This window comes from Panicum virgatum, chromosome 7K, assembly GCF_016808335.1.
Source record: "Panicum virgatum strain AP13 chromosome 7K, P.virgatum_v5, whole genome shotgun sequence".
In the NCBI taxonomy this organism is placed as follows: domain Eukaryota; kingdom Viridiplantae; phylum Streptophyta; class Magnoliopsida; order Poales; family Poaceae; genus Panicum; species Panicum virgatum.
In genome coordinates this window covers 36,515,174-36,534,994 of record NC_053142.1, presented here as the reverse complement: position 1 = coordinate 36,534,994, position 19,821 = coordinate 36,515,174, and the positions used below count along the sequence as shown (strand labels likewise).

Below are 19,821 nucleotides of genomic sequence, written 5' to 3'. Positions count from 1 at the left end.
GCCGTGCGGTTGGGTTCCCCGCCGCCAGCGGTTTGGTAGAGGTCCGTCACGGGGATGAGAAATTGGATTGGAAAGAATCATTCGTCAGTTCGTTTGTTCGTATGGCCGCCGGAGCGAACAAATCACGCGCAAACGAGTTCCAAAAAAAAAAAAATCACGCGCAAACGGCAAGTCGACCGACTCATTTTTGAGGCGACAACCTCGAGTTAAGATATCAATGAGCTAGCTGTTCGAAAATATTCAGAGGTCAACTGCATTTGCATCACAGCTTACTGGACACAAGACAAGGTAGCAATCTGCGTCTGCTGCCGTTCCTCAACAAAGAGCAACAGGGACACACTCTCAGTAGTTCAGCTCGCACGGCGTCCCTCCACAACCGGCGGCACTCACCATCAGTAGTACGTGCAGGATCCGTAACCTGCAAACGGTGCCCATTCATCAGTCAGATAACGCACGGCGCACGGATCATCATCGTTTCAGAGCACAAGCATCATCAGATCAGCAGCAGCAGCAACGTACTGGGGTCGGACTGGACGACGAGGGCGGAGTTGTTGAAGTAGCAGTTCCAGGCGTGGCGGCCGCTGTAGGCGTAGTAGAGGTTCATGGCGACGGCGGCGCGGGAGACGAGGCTGTCCGGGTAGTAGCACGGCCCGCCCTTCTGGATCACGGCGCAGCTCACCTGGGAGCACGCGTAGTCCAGGTTCTGCGCCAGGATCTCGTTCGACGCCGACGGCTTCGCGATGCACCACGTCTTCTGCTACGATGCGATGCGATGCAACCCCGCCCCACCCCCATTGCAGATCGTCAGGAACAAGGGAAGCAAAAAAGACGAGGAGGCGAGCGGATCATGGTCTGTACTGTACCTGTGCCTCCGCAAGACGGACGGTGCTGCCTGCAAATCAGCAGAGAAATGAACAGTTTAGACGAAAGCACAATCCACTAATGATGGACGGGCAGCGAAAGCTTTTGCAGATCAAGTATTCATAGGTAGTAGATCTTGGCTACAATTTACCCAAAGTTCAATCAGACGCATACCCAACGGCATCTTCCCTCGCTGGCCAGAATGGCACCGACACGCTACAGAAAGTCAGAAACTGCCTACCCTTTTCAGGCTAAATCTAGATGAGCTAGTGCCCACAGCATTACGACTTTGTGAAAAACAGCTGGAAAAGGTTTGGCAGAAAGTGCGATTGGGAAACAGAGTGTTCAGTTGCTCATCCTCCTACTGACCAGAAATGAAATCTCAGACTGACAAAAATCATCAGCTCCAACTAAGCCCTAGTGAAGAGCGACCAAGTGCTGAATCGCCTACTAGTAGAAATGAACTTGAACTTACCTGCGGTGAAGTAGAGGAGCACCAGCCCCAGGGAGAAGAGCAGGAGCGGCGCAGATGGTTGAGCTCCCCTGCCCATCTTGCTCTGCTTCAGAACAGGCACCAGCACCAAGCAGAAGCTGGGAGCTGGGAGCTTGCCAAGGCCAAGAAGAGTCAGATCACACTAGTGCTTCTGCACAGGGGTAGCAAGCTGGTTTATAATAAGGAAAAGGAGCGAGCCGTTTGATTGCCTTTTTTTTTATAATACGTATCTGTATTTCTAGGTAAGGAAAACGTACAAGTACGTGTACAAATACAGATACAGGAACAGCTGCCCCAGCCGAACTGCGCTAAGGACCCGACAGAAAATAAAAATTACACTGAAGTCCCTGGATCCAGAGCAAGCCGAAGGCACTCGTCGCCGGCCGCCGCCACCACCGAAGAAGACGCCGGGCATCACCTTGAGCAGGAAGAATCCCATTGCCCACGGGATTTGAAAGGAGTCGAAAAAAACACCCGTCGCGAACGGCGGGATGAAGCCTTCGGCGGTCGCCCATCGACCGAGGCCGCGCCTCGACCCATCCTGCTCTTGGATCTAAACTCGCCATCGACAGACCCCGCCGCCGAGGGAAGACCGAGGCAGATCCAGCCAGCCACCTTCCACAGCACCCGCAGCACATCCCGCATCCTGAAGGGCGGGATGGGTCGACGAAGATCAGGGCAGGAGCAACATCACCTGAAGGGCGACGAAGATCCAAGCCCGGACTCCTGTACAACAGCTCCCAAACTCGCCGGTGGCACCAGAGTGGAGCACTATCGGGGCGAGGAGGAGTTGGAGTATTATTCCTCACGCCGCCGCCGCCATCGCCTCGTTGACGCCGCCCCGGAACACAAGCCGCAGAGGAACATCCCCTGGCTAAACCTAGCTCCGCCGACGGCCACCACCGGCGAGTAGACCCTAGACCTAGCTACTCTATGTACATCCGCACGGCGCTTCCCCAGACCTCCACCCTCTCTAACTCCATCCCAGCCGCCAGAGAAGGAGGAGGCCGGCGGAACCGCCGCCGGAACCGGCGTTCGCCCCCTTTTCGCCTCTCTCAGCTGTAGCAGAGGAAAGAGACGGAAGGGTCGAGAGACCCGTTTGATTACCTTGTTGAGTAGAGTAGGTGACACTCTTCTTGCTTGGTTGTTGGGAGGGGATGGAATGGCATGCTACATCCATGTGACTGTGAATTTGAACAGACATAGGTCTAACCCAAAGGGCAACCTCCCATGTGCCTCCAGCAGGACAACAAATCTTGTCCTGATCTGGGAGTTCTCTCTCCCCTCTCAACAAGTCTGAGTCTGCAGTGAACCTTGGTGTCCCACGAAGCTTGGTGGATCCGCACACAGGACATTTTGGCCCACGTTGACCCGCTCGTGATCCTTCCTTCAGCGGTTTCCTGTCCCCAGTCTTTGTGATGTATGCTAGTCAAAATAGGACCATTGAGAACAAAAGGCCTGATACTGTTCAACTTGGTTTCAGATTTGAGTTTACATTACTTCAAAAAAAAGATTTGAGTTTACAATTGTGTACTGCTTTCCAAAGAGCGCTCACATTTGTTTCCTTATACAACCCAGAGTTTATGTCTACGGTTTGGCTCTAGGCACGCAAACATTACCATACTGTATTGTTCGACGACAAACAGATGGACATGATTAACCAATGATGCACTGCTCTGAGATCCACGTGGGTTCCACAACCGTGATAGATACAGAAATCAGTGCTACCCCCTGTCAGTAAAAGATGCCATCAGTCACTTAAACATACCCTGCTTTGCTCCCTTGCTTTCCCAACAAATGATGCTGTAAACTGAACCTGTTATCTGTCTTTTAAGTAAGGCAGGGGCAAAGACATAAAAAATGATTGTACTCAGAACATAGCTTTTACCGACATATATGAGATAGCATAATAGTCACAGAAATAAAACTAGGTTGGCGGGGGCTCAAACCAAACAGGCTTGAGTAACTCTGTTCGGCTGACTGTGGCTGATGCTGATTTGCTGTGAGAGAAAAATACTGCTGACTAGCTGGTGACTGTGTTGATTTGTTGTGATAGAAAAGCACTGCTGCTGGTTGCCAGTAGAATAGAGTGAATAAGGGATAGCATAGTCACATAAATTTGCCATCTTGTTCCTCAAAAGAAAAAATGCCATCTTGACAGGAAGACTCTCAGCAATCAGACGAGGGAAACAATCACTAAACAGTTGATCTGCGTGCCTGCGTCACAATCTACTAGTATTACCTTTTTTTCAAGATACATGGAGCATGTAAGAATTGCTTAGATGATCATAGTTTCAGATGAATAATGCAACCGACTGCAAAACCCATCATCATGCAATTAATATTTATAAGTATACACCATGGAACTAAATGTTCATGAAACAGACGGCTCTATCCTAGAGACGTCTCTGTATACTCTTTTCCTAATGTTGGCTACAATCCTATCTGCAACCTGGACATCGGTTTCTTCAGGATTTTTGAGCTTGTGCTGTTTCTTCGGATCTTTACACTCCTTTAAAACATCTGAAACGGCCTGGGCTTTCTGTAATATTGATTTCTTCTTCTCTATAGCATCATCTCCTTCCTTGTCCCTGTAACTGCCAGGTAACTTTGTGGAATGTGGTACTGAACGCATTAGATCTGTCAACTTCTGTACCAATTTGACTAAACCAAGCCTCTTGAGCTCTTTCATAAGCATCCGGTAAGTGATATACTGGGGCACAATCCCTCTCTCAAACATATGCTCAAACTCCGCAAAAGCCTCCTCAAACTGATGGCGCCGGCAGAGCAAATGTATCAGCATGGTGCTGATTGCAAGATCCGGCTCAAAACCACTATTTCTCATCTCCTGGAGCATCTGCAGTGTTAATTCAAGCCGGTTCGCTTCGCACAACATCTTGATGAGGAGGTGGTAAGTGAGACGGTCTGGCGCATAGCCATTGCTGACCATCTTGCTGTAGAGATTCATCCCCAACTCAATACTGCAGTTCCTCGAAAAGACCATAAAAAAGTAGTTGTATGTCCTTGCGGTTGGCGAAATGCCCCGCCCCAGCATCGCCTTGAGCACTCTACTAGCCCCAGCAAGGTCACCATGCTTGCAGTAGCCCAAGACGAGGGAGTTAAATGTCGAGATATTCGGCGCAACACCGTAGAGGGGGAATTTCTCGAGCACCTTGTGTGCGTCCCCGAAACGGCCTGCCTGCGCAAGGGCATACACGATGGGGTTGCAGGTGAGCAGATTCGCCTCGATCCCCTCCTCCCGCATCTGGTCAAGGAGCCCCATCGCCTGGTCAGGCTGCCGCATGACGCAGTGCGCGTCGATGAGGGTCCCGTATGTGACCACCGTCGGCCGCACGCCGGCATGGCGCATCGCCACCCAAAGCTTCTCCACCTTGTCGAGCCGTCGCGCGCGGGACCATCCGTTGAGTAGGACGTTGTAGACCTGCACGTCAGGCGTCCACCCAGGGTCCTCGCGCCGGAGCTGCTCGACGAGCTGCGCCGCGGCACGCGGGTGGCCCTCCTTGCAGAGCGCGTCGACGGCCAGGATCAACGGGGAGACCTCTGCGCCAGACGACGAGCCGTCGTCGTCGTCGACATCGTTGCTGACAGTGTACCGGTCGGGGTTGCAGCGCAGGAAGCGGAACGCGCGGACTGCGGCGGCGGTGCGCCCGAGGCGCGCGTAGCGGCGGAGGAGCGAGGCGAATGCGGCGGGGAGGAAGGTGATTGGAGCAAGAGGAAGCGCCAGGCGGCGGCGAAGAGGCCGCGGGAGGCAAGGAGGGAGACGGCGGTGGCGGCGCCGGCCCAACGGGCGAGGGCGGGGATCGCGAGGTCGGGGAGGGTGGGGAGCGCGGGGCGGAGGTGCTGGAGTATGGTGGGCGTTGGGGCGATGCCGGCCGCAGGGAGAAGGCGGTCAGGGTCAGCCCCGCGGAGGATGGAGAGCACGGTGGCAGCAGAGGCGGCGGCGGCGGCTGAGTCGCTGGGGAGGGCGGGAGCGAGGACACGCATCGGCCGGGAAGGCATTGCCCCCTTGCCTTGGATGCTGACAGTGACAGGACGCCGTGGGTGCAGCAACACTGTTACGGCTGATGCTACCTAGGGAAAACAAATGATGTGTTTAGTTGTCATGACTCATGTATCAAATGAGACATGTACGGTAGTTTATCAATAATAAAAATTACTTGTGCAGTTGGTCAGATAGGTCCTTGAATGGAGAGTGAACCCCAGATCGTTTTTAAGACATCTGTAAAGGAAGGTAGCTCACATTTGATCAACACTATCAAGATTCTGGTATGAGAGTATTAAAACCGTGCAGGAACAACAAAGATTGACAATGATGTCTCCATTTCAAGAGCCATACCGGGTAAGGCAGACAGCCTAGTCCTACCAAGGTGTGCCATCGGCTGCTCTGTTTAGACCACAAACTGACAAAGCCTGCAGACAGATTAGGCAAAAATATTGGATGTCAGAACAGAAATGTTGCCAACATGTGTACGAGGTTGTAGCATGATGCTGAGTTAAGCAATCAAATTCATGGATTGTAGGGATTAAACAAAGCGCTTTGGCATTGTATAATTGAATTATTTGCTTCATACCAACCTGTTGATGGCTGCAAATCTGCAATGAACAGCGCTACAGAGCACAGTATCAGTTAAGAAGCCAAATATGAGTAATTATCACCAGAGTACTACTCATTCCGGCAATTTTCTTCTATCAGATTATCTATTTTTCAATAACATCAAGTCGTGTTTCACCAATCTGGTGGGTTTCTACTTACAGTTTGTATGTTTTGCATATTTCTTCCACTCTTGCTTAGATACAGTCACAACTTCTTTAATTGCCTCTTTAAGCATGAAGAAAAAGTGTAAGTTGATAGAAAAGCAAGAACCAACTTACAAAGATTATCCTAAACAACTGATTTCTTACTATACGCCAGGGTACTGCAATAAGCATCCTCTGCAAATTTTCACAATACAAGTGTGACTACAACATCAATGAAATTACAGAAATATTGCAAGCATCAAATGTCAGCAAGTATTTCCGAATGAATGATAAAGAGATATATTCTGCCAGTTGCAACAGCAGTACAACCACAGTTTTTCTTTGTCCAATTCTATGTTAGCTTACTCCAGCAACCTTATTTTTTGTTCTCTCCATCCCTCCATCCCCATATGAAGAGGAAGCACTTAAATCTATGAGTCAATTTTTTTCTGGCTGTGGCCTCTTTTCATGGGGTTAGCTCTAATGTTTGCATGAGGATGATATCATCTGTTGGGGAATCCAGTCAGCTAAAGATGGTTTATTACCATGAAGACTAAACTGAGAATAATATGATAGTGCAGAGGATGACCCATCAATATTTTGAAAATTATCCTTTATCTAATTTCTACAGGATTTTTTATAAGTCATTTTGCTTAATCTGAATCTCTACAAAGATACATCTGATTCAGGGATTAGATGGCACCATATGCATGTGTATGAAATTGAAATCAGAGAAGCCACTTAACGCAATTTCATCTAGATGGAGGATCCAGGTGCAGTTGTACTACCTGCGAACCAGAACCCGAGGTTTTAGGAAACATTTTGCATTCTTAAATAGTGACATGTACTTGTGAGTTGAAGCTCAATGCCGAGCTAGTAGGTTCAGAAAAGCTCCCTCGAATGATGTACCCGAGATATTGCACAAATGGCTGACACAATGCGAATCCTGAAGGGGGCCATATCGCAAACAAGATATCAAATTCTCTGCTACTTCCACATCCAGCAATCCACCAGTAATAAATCCCCCATGTTATTTGTCTTCCCAGGTTCTGATTTAAAACATCACGTTGGTCAAACATGAATGGTCATAGCTACGTACCAAATAATGCCCTCTACAATGTATTTATCTGTTTTGACGGGAAATCTAATTGTCCCCCGACTTCACCACACGGAATCAGTAAACGCATAGGTGGAATCAAACGGGATCATCAAGAAATTAAAGGGGCGCATTACATACGTTGAGGATGTGGTAGGTGCTAGGCGTTTGAGCACCTTGGAGCTGGAGCGCTGTCGTCGCTCCCGCGGAAAAGGAAGTCCGGAAGTCCTTCAGCACCTCCTCGACGGCCGACGGGGAGGTGGTCCGCGCGGTGAAGGTCGCGGAGGAGCAAGCCGAGGAATGCGCGGTGGGGAGGCCGTCGCCGCGGCGCCCGCCAAGTGTGCGCCTCCGGGTGCGGGCTGTCGGGGGGGGGGGGGGGGGGGGTGGCGGGGGGCGGCGCCGAAGAGTAAAAGGAGTGAAGCTGCGGAGGATTGGTGTGGACGCGAAATGCTGCGTAGTCGGGGACGGAACCGGCTTTTAGGCTTTTGGCCCGTTCGGCTCAGCTAAAAAGAGCTGGCTGGGCTGTTTCTACAGTTCCCGCTGGCTGGGACGTTCCAGCTGCAGCTGGATCTGCGGACCCTTTTTTTCCAATTGGATACAAATACAAAAAGGGGACTAATGCAAACTTACGTGGATGTGGGAGGCTATATCAGCAACTGTCAGCCTCAAACCGTTTTCGTGCTGCCTCAAGATCCATTCATAAAGCTTCTCCTGCATCAAACAGATAAAGTGGGCTTTTAGTTACTAAGCAGGGGACAAAGAAAAATAGCAGATGTTTACCATATCAATAACAGTTAATGAAAAGAAATAAGAGCTGCTAATACTAATGGGAGCATTATGGATGGGTACATTGTCAGCCTACAATCTCTGCATTGGCATGACAAACATACAGCCTCTAGGTTTATCCACTACATGTTTGTACACAAGACATAAATTATATCTGCACTGGTATAAATGATAGGTTTTGGAAACAGCATAAGGAAGGGTTCCCCCATAAGGAAGGTTGACCTGATACCCATTCATCACAGTATTTTTGTTCATTCTCTGACCATTGTTTTTCCTGTATCGCTCACTGCTCAATCTAAGATTGAGATAGAAAAACATAATTTGCACCTTGGACAGACCACAGTTTAACTGCATGGGATTCTTAAGATCAGAGTCTAAGATAGCTCGATCCAAGAAATTTAGGTCCAAAAATAAAAAGATTTGCCGAGTAGCTAAACATTTCAAGAAACGGCAGGTGCTTCTCCGTGGTGGAACGCAACAAGAAATGGAATGCCCCGAGTGAGCACCTCTGGCGGGAGTCCGCGGCGGCGGGGCGGAGCTCGTCGATGGAGACAGCGGCGGACCTCGCCGATGGAGACGACGGCGGCGCGGGGCGGCCCAGACGACAGCGGTGCGGGGCGGGAGGCAAGCCGGCGGCGTCGGGGTGCACGGACGGCGCCGCGGGACAGGACGGCCGGCCGGCGGCGGCGCGGCCCCCAACCCTAGGCTTGGGTGGTCGGGAGTCGGGACGCGGGGGAGGAGGGGCGCTATGACGGGCTGAAGGCCCCTTCGGGCGGACGCTTTTGCTTTTTACAGGGAGTCGGGCGGAAAGCCGTTCGGCTGCTCCGTCCCAGCCGAACGGCTGGGCTTATCACTCCAGCAAGAATCAGCCCAGCCAGGGCTTTTAGCCCATCCGAACAGGCCGTTTGTTGCTGTCTGTTTGAGCAGTTGGCCTCCAGGAACCTCGGTCAGAAAATTGCATTTTTAGGACTCTAAATGTTGGGCTTCGCTATTTTAAGATTTTAAATATCAACTTCGCTAAAACGATTTTTGAAACATTACCTCTTTACTATACATGACATTAGGTCCTTTTAATCAATTTGGTAAATTGAAATACATGTATTTGCACCCTCTAGGACCGTCTAGGTGCGGGCCGTAACGGCCGGCGCGCGACTCGCGTCCAGGCCGTCTCCGCCTACCTGTGCTCTACGCGGGGCGAGCACCAGGACCAGGAGGCCGGCGCGGGGCGAGCCGGAACGGCCGGCGAGCACCAGGAGGCCGGCACCGGGCGTGTTCTGCGCGGCTCGCAGGGTCGCACATGCCGGCGAGCACCAGGAGGCCGGCGCCGGGCGAGCTGTGCGGCGGCGGCGCGGATGGCTCGGCGAAGTCCCAGACACCACGACGTCCCCATGGCTGCGGCCGTGAATGAGCAGCAGCCCGTTGAGGCACAAAGGCAAAAAGGTCCTAGAGGGTTGAAATACATGTATTTCAATTTATCAAATTAATTAAAAAGACCTAATGTCATGTATAGCGAAGAGGCAATGTTTCAAAGGTCGTTTTAGCGAAATCGATGTTTGAAGTCCCAAAATAGCAAAGCCCAACATTTGGAGTCCCAAAAATGCAATTTTCTCGAAAAGAACTGAACAAACAAACCCAGAACTAATTCCTATAAAAAAACAGAACTAGCTGATGCGGGATTTTCAGAAAACTTTCTCTAAAGGAATATATCAGCACTAATGTCCAATCCAGTCCAGTGCATACATACTTGAAAAATAGATGGCAGCTTCTTTTCTCCAACAAAAGACCAATAATACCATCTCCTTTTGTGGTGATTATATATAGTTTTGGGGCCCTCGTCTTCAGACATCCTGTCAACAATATGAACCTTCTTATCCAAAAAAAAAAAACTCAACCGAGACTCTATAGGAGTTCATCACTTCTTTTAATTGCAACAGCGACACAGCATTCACACATTTGGTCTATGACCAAAGATTTCTGTCTTTTTTCAATGGACAAAATTTCTTTTACAACAAAGACACAAGTCCAGCCTCCAGGCGTCAGCCCTGATGAAATCAGCAGTTTGAACTGTACAGTTTTGTTTGCACCACTGCATCTCCTTCAGAACTATTGCCATGGGAATTCTTTGCAACTTCTCCCGTTGTTATCTGTGATGGACGGCTTTGTACAGATTGAGAAGGTATGGCTACAGCAAGGTAACACTCAAGATGCTGCAAAAGCATACATGTTTGCTCCACCCATTCGAGCCATACTTCAGTTCTGGTTACGAATGACATAGGCAATGGCCATCTGGATGATATAGTTGTTGATGTTTTGGTGTGGTCCATCTCACCTTCTTGGATGGAGAGCCCTAGGTTTCCATTTATCAGCATCTGATAGGGCACGCTGTGAGTTCGCAGCAGAGAGTGATTCCAGTATTACGTCTCTCATATGGGCAGCTGCAGTTTCTCCACGCCGTGTTGCCAACTCCAAATATGTGAGAGACTTGACCTTGTCTCCTGCCTGCATATAAGAGAGACACCATCTTAAAAATGGGTGCCACTGAGTCACCAGGTAAAGGCATGGATGTTCTCTTGACATTGAGGAAGCAAAAACATTAATATCAGCTGGTATGATTTCTAGATAGTGGCAAATGTAAAACCTATTATCATCTTTTGATGCTAGTTTGGGTTGTAGTTACTAGTTGATTAGTTAAAACCTGTGTTTGGGACATTCACATTGCCTGCATCCACCCAATATCTAACCTTCTCTACAGAGGAATTAGGTACAGCTGAAGTGCTGCTTTTCACTTGACCTAGCAGCTCCTAGGAGGATTTCTAACCCCAAGAAATCAAGCAGTACATACTCACATTGTGAGGGCAATATTTCTAGAGAAGAGAACAGGTCTAAAACTAAGGGTATGCTATTATGTTGATTCTTTTTGGAGGCAAACAATCTATACATGGAATTCCCATTAGAAAGAGATAAGGAATGACATACCGCACAGAGTTTAATACCACACTCATAAAGAGCTTTCTTGTGACCACAATCAGCCGCTAGTTGCAGCCACCTCTTAGCACGCACTGGATCTTGTGCAAGCCCTTCACCATAGCTGTAACACAGGGAAATGTTATACATGGCTCGTACATTCCCTCCCTCTGCAGCTCGCAAGTACCACTTTGCCTGCATTAATAAGTTTATCTCAACTTTACATAACATAGCCAAAACAAGTAGATAGTATACACCTCGAGTACTACAGTTCTACAAAGAAGATGAGAGGAGCCTGATGCTAATCTGGTATCTCCTGGTTAGAGTATACACAGTATACACCTCGAGTACTACAGTTCTACAAAGAAGATGAGAGGAGCCTGATGCTAATCTGGTATCTCCTGGTTAGAGCATATACTGATTTATCCTGGTGAGATAGATCTGATTACCTTGGTAGGGGGAATCCAACCAAGATAAACAGCTAATTTCTTACTAGAGTTAAGGAATTTCAACAGAGTATGGTAATCTCAGCATCCTCAGAACCCAAGGTAAATAGTTGTTCAGCAACTTGATAGCATAAATTGTCAAGTCCTAACCTAGTTAGTATGAGATGTGTGCATACAGTAACAATTGATTGCCTAGGTGATTCAACAATTGATTGCATTTAGAGAACAAGAATGTTTCTCTTATGGGAAAATTTTTCAAACTGCGGATGTGCAACATAGCAGAGGTATCTTACAGCTTCCTTCTGATTACGCTTGATCCCTTTCCCATTCTGCAAGCAAAGGCCTAGGTTGTATTGAGCACGAGCATTGCCTGCTGATGCAGATGGATAAAACCATCGGATGGCTTGCTCAGCCTTGGGTGGATCAGCTGCAGAAATGTTTGGCACAAAATCAGGTGTAATGCCTTGGGAGTTGGCACAAACAAGATGATTGGTTGCAGACAAAGGAATAACAAGCTTGGTTAAGCTGATAAAGTATTGGCTGATTCTTTATCACTATGTAGGTTTAGAGTTGGACCTAAACAATGGATGCAAGATAAGAGACAAAGGCGACAGAGCAACGCCAAAGCTTCCCCTAAACTATTGAATGATTCCAACTGCTCTGCGAAGAAAGCTGATAATGCGCGTCGAATATAAGATAATTGGAAACAAGCCTAATCCGCCCTGAATTCCGAATCTTTCTACAACCACCGAGAACAAGTCTCCAAGAGAAAGCTAACTGCACTGTAAGCCAAATCGACCGTACCTTCAAGGTAGGAGACCCCAAGGTTGCACATCCCGACGGGGTGCCCCAGCTCCGCGGCGCTCCGGTAGTACTCCACGGCCTCCTCCCGCCGCCCCTCCTCCCAGCACATGAGCCCGGCGTCCACCATCGCCGCCGCGGAGCCCAGCCTCGCCGCCCGCTGGAACAGTCCCAGCGCGCGCTGCCTCTCCGTATCGATACGCCCTCCGCCCCCGACCCCGACCCCGCGAGCGGCGGCACCCGCCACGGGGCCGTGCTTGACGCGCCGGCCGTACGCGTGCAGCACCGCGGCCTCGCGGAGCGGCCGCAGCGCGTCCCGCCACGCGCGGCACGCGCGGCTGGCCGCCGCGACGTCGGAGGCGCACGAGGCCGCGAGCGCTCGGTGCACGAGCTCCGGCGGGAGCGCGGAGAAGTCCGCACCCTGCGGCGCCGGCGCCGGCGCCGGCGTCGGGGGCGGGGGCGGCTCCGCGGGCGGGGGCTTGTGCTGCTTCTTGGAGTGGCGGCGCCGGCGACGGTGCGGGGAAGGAGACGCGCGGAGACGCGAGGAGAAGGGCGGCGGCGAGGGGGCCGGGGGCGGCCAGGTCTGGCTCCCGGCGTCCATGAGAGCAGCGGAGAGCGCCGGGCGCGCGCCGAGACGCGTCGCGATGTTGGGGGCGGAGAGGGGATGGAGGCGGCCGCGGGTATATGAGCGGCGGGGCGGGGTGCGTCGTTGTGCGGATGACAGGTGGGGCCACAGGTCGGTTGGGCCCTGTGCAGTGACTTGCCATGGTAGCCGGGGTGCGTTGGGCTATTTTTCTAGTACGGGTGTCCCAGTCCTTGTACAATTCTTTAAAATAACTACTTGTACAATTCTTTAAAATAACTAGAACATTAGGCGCGCGCAGTAAATCGAAATAATAAAAATATGCAATTAAATATAAATAAAATGAAGGTAATAAAATGTGACAAAGTGTGTATGGTATAGGATCAATACAAAATCACAGCATATGGTAACACTGCAAATACATCGTTAACATGCTTACATTTGAGCAGCATGGGTACACCATCTATCCAACATATGAATCATGAATATTATAGATCCTCTTTTCATGCTGCCTATTGTTCAACATCTACCACTGAAGACCCTCTTTTCAGAGAAGAAACAAAGGCAGCTATCGATCTCAAGTTGAACGGTCCAAATTTATTTGAGCTAATATTCTCGACAGTAGCAAGAGCAACTGTGGGCCTGGCATCAAATACAAGCAACACAACGCCACCAACGAATATAAGTCAGGAGACACGCAAATGACCATCACATCAAAAGCAGCAGCAATTGGTGAAGTTCATGAAGTTGAACATGGCAGCCAATCAGGCACATGTGATGCATGAAGCATCAATAGGTAGAGTTTGTAGACAGAATGTAAATCACAGCAAAAATGGCAGCTTGAGTTTGAATATTGGATAGAGTAATTGGTTAATTACATATGCAAGGCCCACGCCTAGCGCAACCTCTTCTTCGACGCCGCACCCACGCCCTGGTTGAAGTAATCTCTAACGAACGAAATCAGCACCATCGGCTCGAGCACGAGATTGGGCAACGTCACTGCTATTTATCCACTGTCGGATCTTCCATCAACGGTCAAAATCAAGCACGGAGCAGGCAGGGTCGATTCTCAAGTGAGTAACCCATACTAACTGACACCAGACTGGAAAAGAAAATTAGGAAGAATTAGGTAGAGATATGTTTTGATGAAGAAAAAAATGACATGTGGGCTAAAGTAGTCTACATCTCGAGTTCAATTAAATATCTAGTTAGCATGTCGCCTCATAAAAGGTATCTGGCTAAAATTGGGACGATCCAATCTCCACTCGATCATTTGTATGGTTCATCTAACTCAACCTGCTTGCTGTGCTGCAAACAAAAAAAAAAATCAAGTTGCCTGTTGCTTGAAATCCAACTATGATGTTTATGGGACTATACGCATCAGATTAAGCAAAAGGGTTAGTATTACCTCATGATGGCACACCCTGCAGGCAAGTATCTGCAGCGAGAAACAATACATGGTGTACTGTAGATGGAAATGTTGTGCCTGTAGATAACCCCATGTTGGATTGGACACTGAACTGAAGAAATAATAGAGGAATGTTGTACATCATCCCCAAAGCACAAGGTTGAAGCATTTGAGTGAATCAAGCACCCTGAATTGTGCTATTCGCCGAATGTCTAATTACATTCAGATAAAATCCTCGTCTGGAATTATTCATTACCTTCTTCAAGACATTCTCATAGCTTTTCCTGCTGACCAGAGAGGAGAGGATGAACACATCCACACCCCTGTAGCAAAGAGGCCTCAATCTGATGTGATCCTCCTGACATGCATACAAGGTCAAGCTGAATCAATGATTCGCAGAAGAAAGAGAAAAAAAATACTTGGGTAGTTATCAGCATCACTGAACTGCCTCAATCTCTTGTAATCTGATCACGCTCACCTGCCGTGTCCCAGAGGCCCGAGTTGACAGTGCTCCCATCCACCGAGACATTGGCACTGAAGACAGTGGGGATGTAATCCTGCAAAAGCACATAGAAAACCACACGCCCTTCATCGAGGGAGCACTGTCAACTTGGGAAATGTTGATCAGGCAACTGAAGCTTTTCAACTCTTGAGAAATGTTGATCAGCTTAGCTACAAATTTTCAAATACATCCATTATGCTTGCATTATGTATCTAGTGTAGCAGTGGTTGATATAGCATGTATTTGATTAACACCAATTTTATTTTGTCCATTGAGATAGAACCAAGGTCGAGACAATAATAGTAGAGGCGATACGTGGTAGGAACATTGATTGAGTAAACCTGATCAAATACACAAAGCCAAAGCACAGGCTGTGTATATGTATGTAACAAAATATAGTCCAGAAAACTATACCTCGTTTTTAGATTGTGTAGCTCTTAGGATTAAAGTTAGGATTTGTGGTCATGGTCAATCTACTTAGGTAAGCTGAAGCTATGAGCTCTGTCCATATATATAACCACCTAAACAAAGCACATGTTAAAGTTAATAGTAGAAAAAAGAAGAAGATGCAAGCGGACACGTGAAATTGTAAAAAGAAATTGATCCACTGGTCATCTCAGTTTTTTTTACACTGTTTCTTTGATATATCAATCTTTTATGCTTCTGTGACATGCAAAACACAGTTATTGAGCACAACTGCGTGTAGCACTAAGTTTGTGCCCTACAAATTATCTATTATACCTCAAAATTAAGAGTCGACAGATATAATTCATTAAGTATCAAATGCATGGTATTTTTGCTTGAAAAAGTTACTGCTTGAGGAAAAAAGAAAATTCATTTTTTTCAGATAACATGGTTACCTTAGCTAAGCACAGTAGTTCATTTTCCCTTCTTCTCCGTCTCTGTTTTCCTTCTATCATAAAAACAAAGTGCCTTCTGATGAGCTTCAGGTAGTTACATATCTTGATTAATGGCAAGGATTCTTTGTTCTGCAGAAACATGAGCATAGTTATTTGATTAGTTTGTTGAAATCAGCTATCATTCTTGCACAGATATACCATCGAGGACATGTTATCCATCCCATTCCCGTGCAGCAAGAGAGATAAAGAAATAAATTGGCAATTGGTTAACTCAACATTGTTACGGCATGCTCTTGATGAAAATAATCAGATGGATTCTGAAAACCGAAACAAAACAAGCAGTCTGACTATCAACAACAGAAGTAAAAGAATGGGAATGTAGTAAATCCAACGCCACCTTTGCTCATGCAAATCCAATCAAGACTGGTACTGAATCTGCATTCCATTTTCTTGAAACCAGAGCTACCCAAATCCAAATCATATCAAGAGGAATCAAAATGCAGGAATAAAGGGGCGCAGCTAAAGAATCGAAGATTGGAGTAAAATGGAGTGGATGGGGAGTCAGTATCAGCACCCTAACCGTGGGGAACTTGCAGGGGCAACAGATGAGCATGCAGGTCTTCCCCATGGCAACACCACCGCCGCCGATGAGAGAGATGCGAAGACTGGCAGCTAGGGTGTAGATGGATGGGACGGGGATTTCGGGAGGGGGGAGGCGGCGGCGGGGAGGCAGAGAGCAGAGAGGGAGAGAGAGTGAGGCGTCGGCGGGGAGCAGGAGGGAGGGAGAAGGGCGGCGGGGAGCCGGGACTCGGGGAGGAGAGCGAGCGAGGGGGTTTAGGGTTCGCAGGTGCGGGAGGGGGTTAATGGAAAATTGCCCGTGGGGTTTTTTGCAAATACGACGGCATTATCGAATTTCTTCTTCTTTAGGTGGAAATAAACGTTAGTTTAAGGTTTTATGTGAAAAACTTACAAACGCGGTTGCTGTGTGGGCTGGCTGATCTGGATCTAGCTATGATTTTTAAAAAATTGGAGGACTTTTTTGAAAAAAATGCCGAACACTGTGGGAGATCGACACACGTCCTGTTTTTCTGAGACGCGGGGAGAGGAACGCATAGAGGGGATTTTAACCATTCCGACTATTCGGCGAGCGATGCGCGCCCTACTGTTTGAACAATCAAATCCAGCAATAAAATCAAAATAATATTTAAGACAACATAAATTCTTCACCCTTTACTATAAGGTAATTAAAAGGCTCCTATTGTCATCATCATTTGACAAACAGACTTACCTTAAACCCTTTGAGTGCCCTATCATGACAACAACATTAGAAATTGTGATACTAGAACATAATAGGTTCTATATTTGATTAAACACTGTATATTTAATTTAATATTGTTCAGGTTGGGTATTGTAACGACCCAGGTTTTTAAATAGCCAATTTAGGGTAATTAGAACCAAATCATGCATCATGTGCTTGAATTGCTTGAAAAAGGATCTTTTTGTAAATATAAAGGTTATATGTGTAATTATGATTTTATGCAAGGTCCTTTCTATAGTTATTTTGAATGGGGTGTGCATTTATAGCTTTTGTGGAGGGTGATTTTGCAAAAATTCAGTGCATTTATTGCTTGGCAGGAAACTTTTCAAATCAGCCCAAGTTTGAAGTGAAATTTCATTGAAAAAGTCAAGTTTCCTTTAAATTCAAATTCCCTTCTATGTTTTCAAATTTAGCTCTTGAATCTTTGATCAAATAAATTTTTGCTCAACATCAATGTTGTAGATCTTGAAAAACTGAACAACTTTCATGTTGGGCACTTTTTCATTTGAGCCCTAGATTAATAGTTATCAAGGCTTTACAGTTTGGTCCCTAAATTTTTTGGAAATTGCGTTTAGGTCCTTGTCTTCTTCCTTAGCCTGCCTGCTCCTCTGTTTCCCGCCGACAGCGCCACGCCGCCTGCCGCCGCGCTGGACCGGCCGCAGGCCAACTCCGACTTCGCCTTTGCTTCGCGCTGGCACCTACGCGTCGCCCCGGAGCCGCCCCACCGCCCTCCTTCCTCGCGCTGGTGCTCCCAGGCCGTGCCACGCACCCTCGCCGCTTCCAGAGCCGCCGTGCCGCCACCACCTCAACGCCGCGGTGGCGAGCCCGCTGCAGTACCCCAGACCACCAATTCGCGCGCGCTTGAGAACCCAGAGCACCGCAGCCTTCTTTTCCCCCACTCCTTTGCCCGCTCGCTGCTCCGAAAACCCCAGAACGCTGCTGCCCCCTCCGTGGTTGCCGGCGAGCTCCGCTCGGCCGCCGCCGACCCCCTTCCACCCTCACCTGGCTCAAACCCGAGGCACCACGAGCTTCGCCTCGCTCCACTGAAGCTCCTAGGTCCGGCTTCTCCTTCCAATCGCCACCAGAGCGCCGCCGCCATCTACTTGAACGCCGGCAAGCAAGCCGCCGCCGCGAACCCACCATTTCAGACCCGATCCGCCCCCACAGACCCCGCCATTAGCACCACACGAGTACTGCGCATCTCCCAGGCATCTTCCCCACCCCAATCCGCCGCCGCAGAACGGTCGCCGGCGAGCTACCCAAGCCGCCGCCGCACCTCGCCGCGGGGAACCCCCAATCCGACCACCCCGAGCCCCAAAAAGACCACCTTTGGGTTCGTCTCGGCCTCTTCTTCGTTTCCCCCAACCCAGACCTCGCCGCCGGTGAGCCGAGGCGCCGGTAAAGGCCGGCCATCCTCCCTCTGTTCCTTTTTCCCACGGCCAGGGACCTCGGGTTCAAATTCAAGACAACCCGGGGGGTTTTATGCATAGCCCAAGACTCATATGAATAGTGCCAGCAGGGACTCCTTTGTAATTTTTGCAGTGAACTTTGAAATTCCATAGAAAATCATAGGAAATTCAGAAAAAGGCAAATCTTGATGTTTTGGAATCCTTGTGTTTAGCTCTATGCAGTAGAATCATAATATGTTAGGCTTTTGTTGAAAGTTTTTGCTGTATAAATGGTTTTGTGTCACTAGGTAAATAAATACTAAATGTTTTATCTTTTTCTTATCTGATGATTAAAAGCTTGTCTTGCAGTGAAACTTTTATGGTAGTTTACTCTTGTTACACTAGCTTTTCTATAAAAATTTCATGATCAGTTCCTTGTTGTAGCTATTTATTTGATTTAATCCTTGTTTAGTATACTTAATTTATGGTAAATAGTTTCTGTTCTTGTTAAATCCTGAAAATATTCCTGAGCGTTCATCTAGAATATCTTAACTTGTCCAGGAAGTTTGAGCATCAGTTAATGGCTAGAACAGGAGCTAAAATTGAATCTTGCTAAACTGATGTCTGTTTTGTTTATTTTATCAGAATTAATTCTGTGTATATAAAATCATGAAAAATTCACAGTAGCTAGATCGTCTCTGTTTCAACCTCCTGTTAAATTTTGAGCTTCTGCTCTGCTTCAGTTTGACCTGTGTAATTCATGCTTGTTCTAGATATTATCTGAGTGAATGAAATATTCTGAATAAATGGTTAGATGTTATGGCATGATTTTTACAGGGTAGATTACTTTGTTCATTTTCTATTTAGTGTAATTTTTGCAGAATTTATTACTATTTTTACTCGGAGTAGTTGATTTATTAGCAAACTATGTTTTGTTTGTTATAGAAAACCACCCCCACTTGTTTATGGAGTAGTTCACTTCAGTTGTGCTGTTGATCATGATGCCTTGTGTAGTTAGATTTGTTAGTTAACTACTCTATAAACGATTGTCCATGTGTTATGTTTGTTTGCCAGTTGTTAGCCTACAACTTTACCATGATCTGAGTGTATTTATAATGTCACCTCTTGCATTTCATATAGATACGACTGCCTTATCGGACGGGACGTACGAGTTGATCCCGAAGTCTGACAGAGGTGATCCAGAAGTCCAGGTGAATGCAGCTGAACTAACTGAAGCCCCGAACCAAAGTTCGGAAGAGCCTAGAGCTGAAATAGTTAGCAACTACCGAGAAGGCAAGCCCCGGACATAACCTATATTTCAAATTATTATCATTTACTGTTATTACTTATTTGTGCATTTACAGTTCTTAGGATTTGAATTGAAACCCTAGATGCATGATCCTAGGAACCTATGTACTGAACACTAGACCTGAGTTCGACTATCTGCTAAGCTTATAGGAACGGTAAAAGTCGAGTGATTGCCTGTCACTCGCGAGCTTTATAGGAATTGCTTGTTTACTTTCTGTTATCAATATAAGGACGACGGACGGGGTTGTG

General features: G+C 47.8%; 3 protein-coding genes and 1 pseudogene across 41 annotated transcripts in view; all 4 read right to left on the bottom strand.

The window, feature by feature from the left end:
- Positions 1–163: 163 nt before the first annotated feature.
- Positions 164–1,523, bottom strand: LOC120641242 (glucan endo-1,3-beta-D-glucosidase-like). Of its 2 annotated transcripts, none has more exons than XM_039917282.1 (4): positions 1,337–1,523; positions 864–892; positions 520–757; positions 164–418 (listed from the first exon to the last, which is right to left on the bottom strand). In XM_039917282.1, exons 1-4 carry the CDS (start codon positions 1,410–1,412, stop codon positions 393–395), a joined length of 369 nt encoding a protein of 122 aa, XP_039773216.1. In that variant the 5' UTR covers positions 1,413–1,523; the 3' UTR covers positions 164–392. The 2 variants fall into 2 exon arrangements, with proteins under 2 accessions (XP_039773216.1, XP_039773217.1); XM_039917283.1 differs by having other exon boundaries at positions 520–754; positions 1,337–1,521.
- A 2,024-nt stretch (positions 1,524–3,547) lies between these two features.
- LOC120641241 lies at positions 3,548–7,576 on the bottom strand (annotated as a pseudogene). Its single transcript, XR_005662202.1, has 4 exons — positions 7,350–7,576; positions 5,712–6,307; positions 5,533–5,594; positions 3,548–5,446 (listed from the first exon to the last, which is right to left on the bottom strand). The product of XR_005662202.1 is annotated as a pentatricopeptide repeat-containing protein At5g11310, mitochondrial-like (transcript).
- A 2,126-nt stretch (positions 7,577–9,702) lies between these two features.
- LOC120641238 (F-box protein At1g70590-like) lies at positions 9,703–12,855 on the bottom strand. The gene is made up of 4 exons (XM_039917280.1): positions 12,209–12,855; positions 11,698–11,831; positions 10,971–11,153; positions 9,703–10,493 (listed from the first exon to the last, which is right to left on the bottom strand). The coding sequence occupies exons 1-4, from the start codon at positions 12,804–12,806 to the stop codon at positions 10,320–10,322; spliced, it is 1,089 nt and encodes a 362-aa protein (XP_039773214.1). The 5' UTR covers positions 12,807–12,855; the 3' UTR covers positions 9,703–10,319.
- A 675-nt stretch (positions 12,856–13,530) lies between these two features.
- Positions 13,531–19,821, bottom strand: part of LOC120641236 — a 29,633-nt gene continuing 23,342 nt past the window's right edge. For 5 of the 37 annotated variants that reach the window (XR_005662182.1, XR_005662181.1, XR_005662183.1 and 2 more), the window contains 5 exons: positions 15,559–15,687; positions 14,675–15,219; positions 14,453–14,554; positions 14,197–14,308; positions 13,536–14,096 (listed from right to left, as the gene is read on the bottom strand). Coding sequence is in view for 13 of the 37 variants with exons in the window: in XM_039917266.1 (XP_039773200.1) it covers positions 13,830–13,890; positions 14,197–14,303; positions 14,453–14,554; positions 14,642–14,782; positions 15,559–15,687; positions 16,133–16,186 (594 nt within the window). In the remaining 24 variants the exon portion in view is untranslated. Of the gene's footprint in view, positions 14,097–14,196; positions 14,555–14,641; positions 15,220–15,558; positions 16,093–16,132; positions 16,962–19,821 lie in introns of those variants that run through there. The other 32 variants (XR_005662178.1, XR_005662177.1, XR_005662179.1 and 29 more) reach the window with 32 other exon arrangements.

Coding starts and splice junctions, on each gene's coding strand:
- LOC120641242 (XM_039917282.1), bottom strand. CDS start 1,412: ATGGGCAGGGGAGCTCAACCATCTGCGCCGCTCCTGCTCTTCTCCCTG. Junction 893..1,336: donor GCTCCTCTACTTCACCGCAG/GTAAGTTCAAGT, acceptor GCTGATTTGCAG/GCAGCACCGTCCGTCTTGCG. Junction 758..863: donor TCCGTCTTGCGGAGGCACAG/GTACAGTACAGA, acceptor ATCGCATCGTAG/CAGAAGACGTGGTGCATCGC.
- LOC120641238 (XM_039917280.1), bottom strand. CDS start 12,806: ATGGACGCCGGGAGCCAGACCTGGCCGCCCCCGGCCCCCTCGCCGCCG. Junction 11,832..12,208: donor TGGGGTCTCCTACCTTGAAG/GTACGGTCGATT, acceptor ACATTTCTGCAG/CTGATCCACCCAAGGCTGAG. Junction 10,494..10,970: donor GTGGTATTAAACTCTGTGCG/GTATGTCATTCC, acceptor TCTTATATGCAG/GCAGGAGACAAGGTCAAGTC.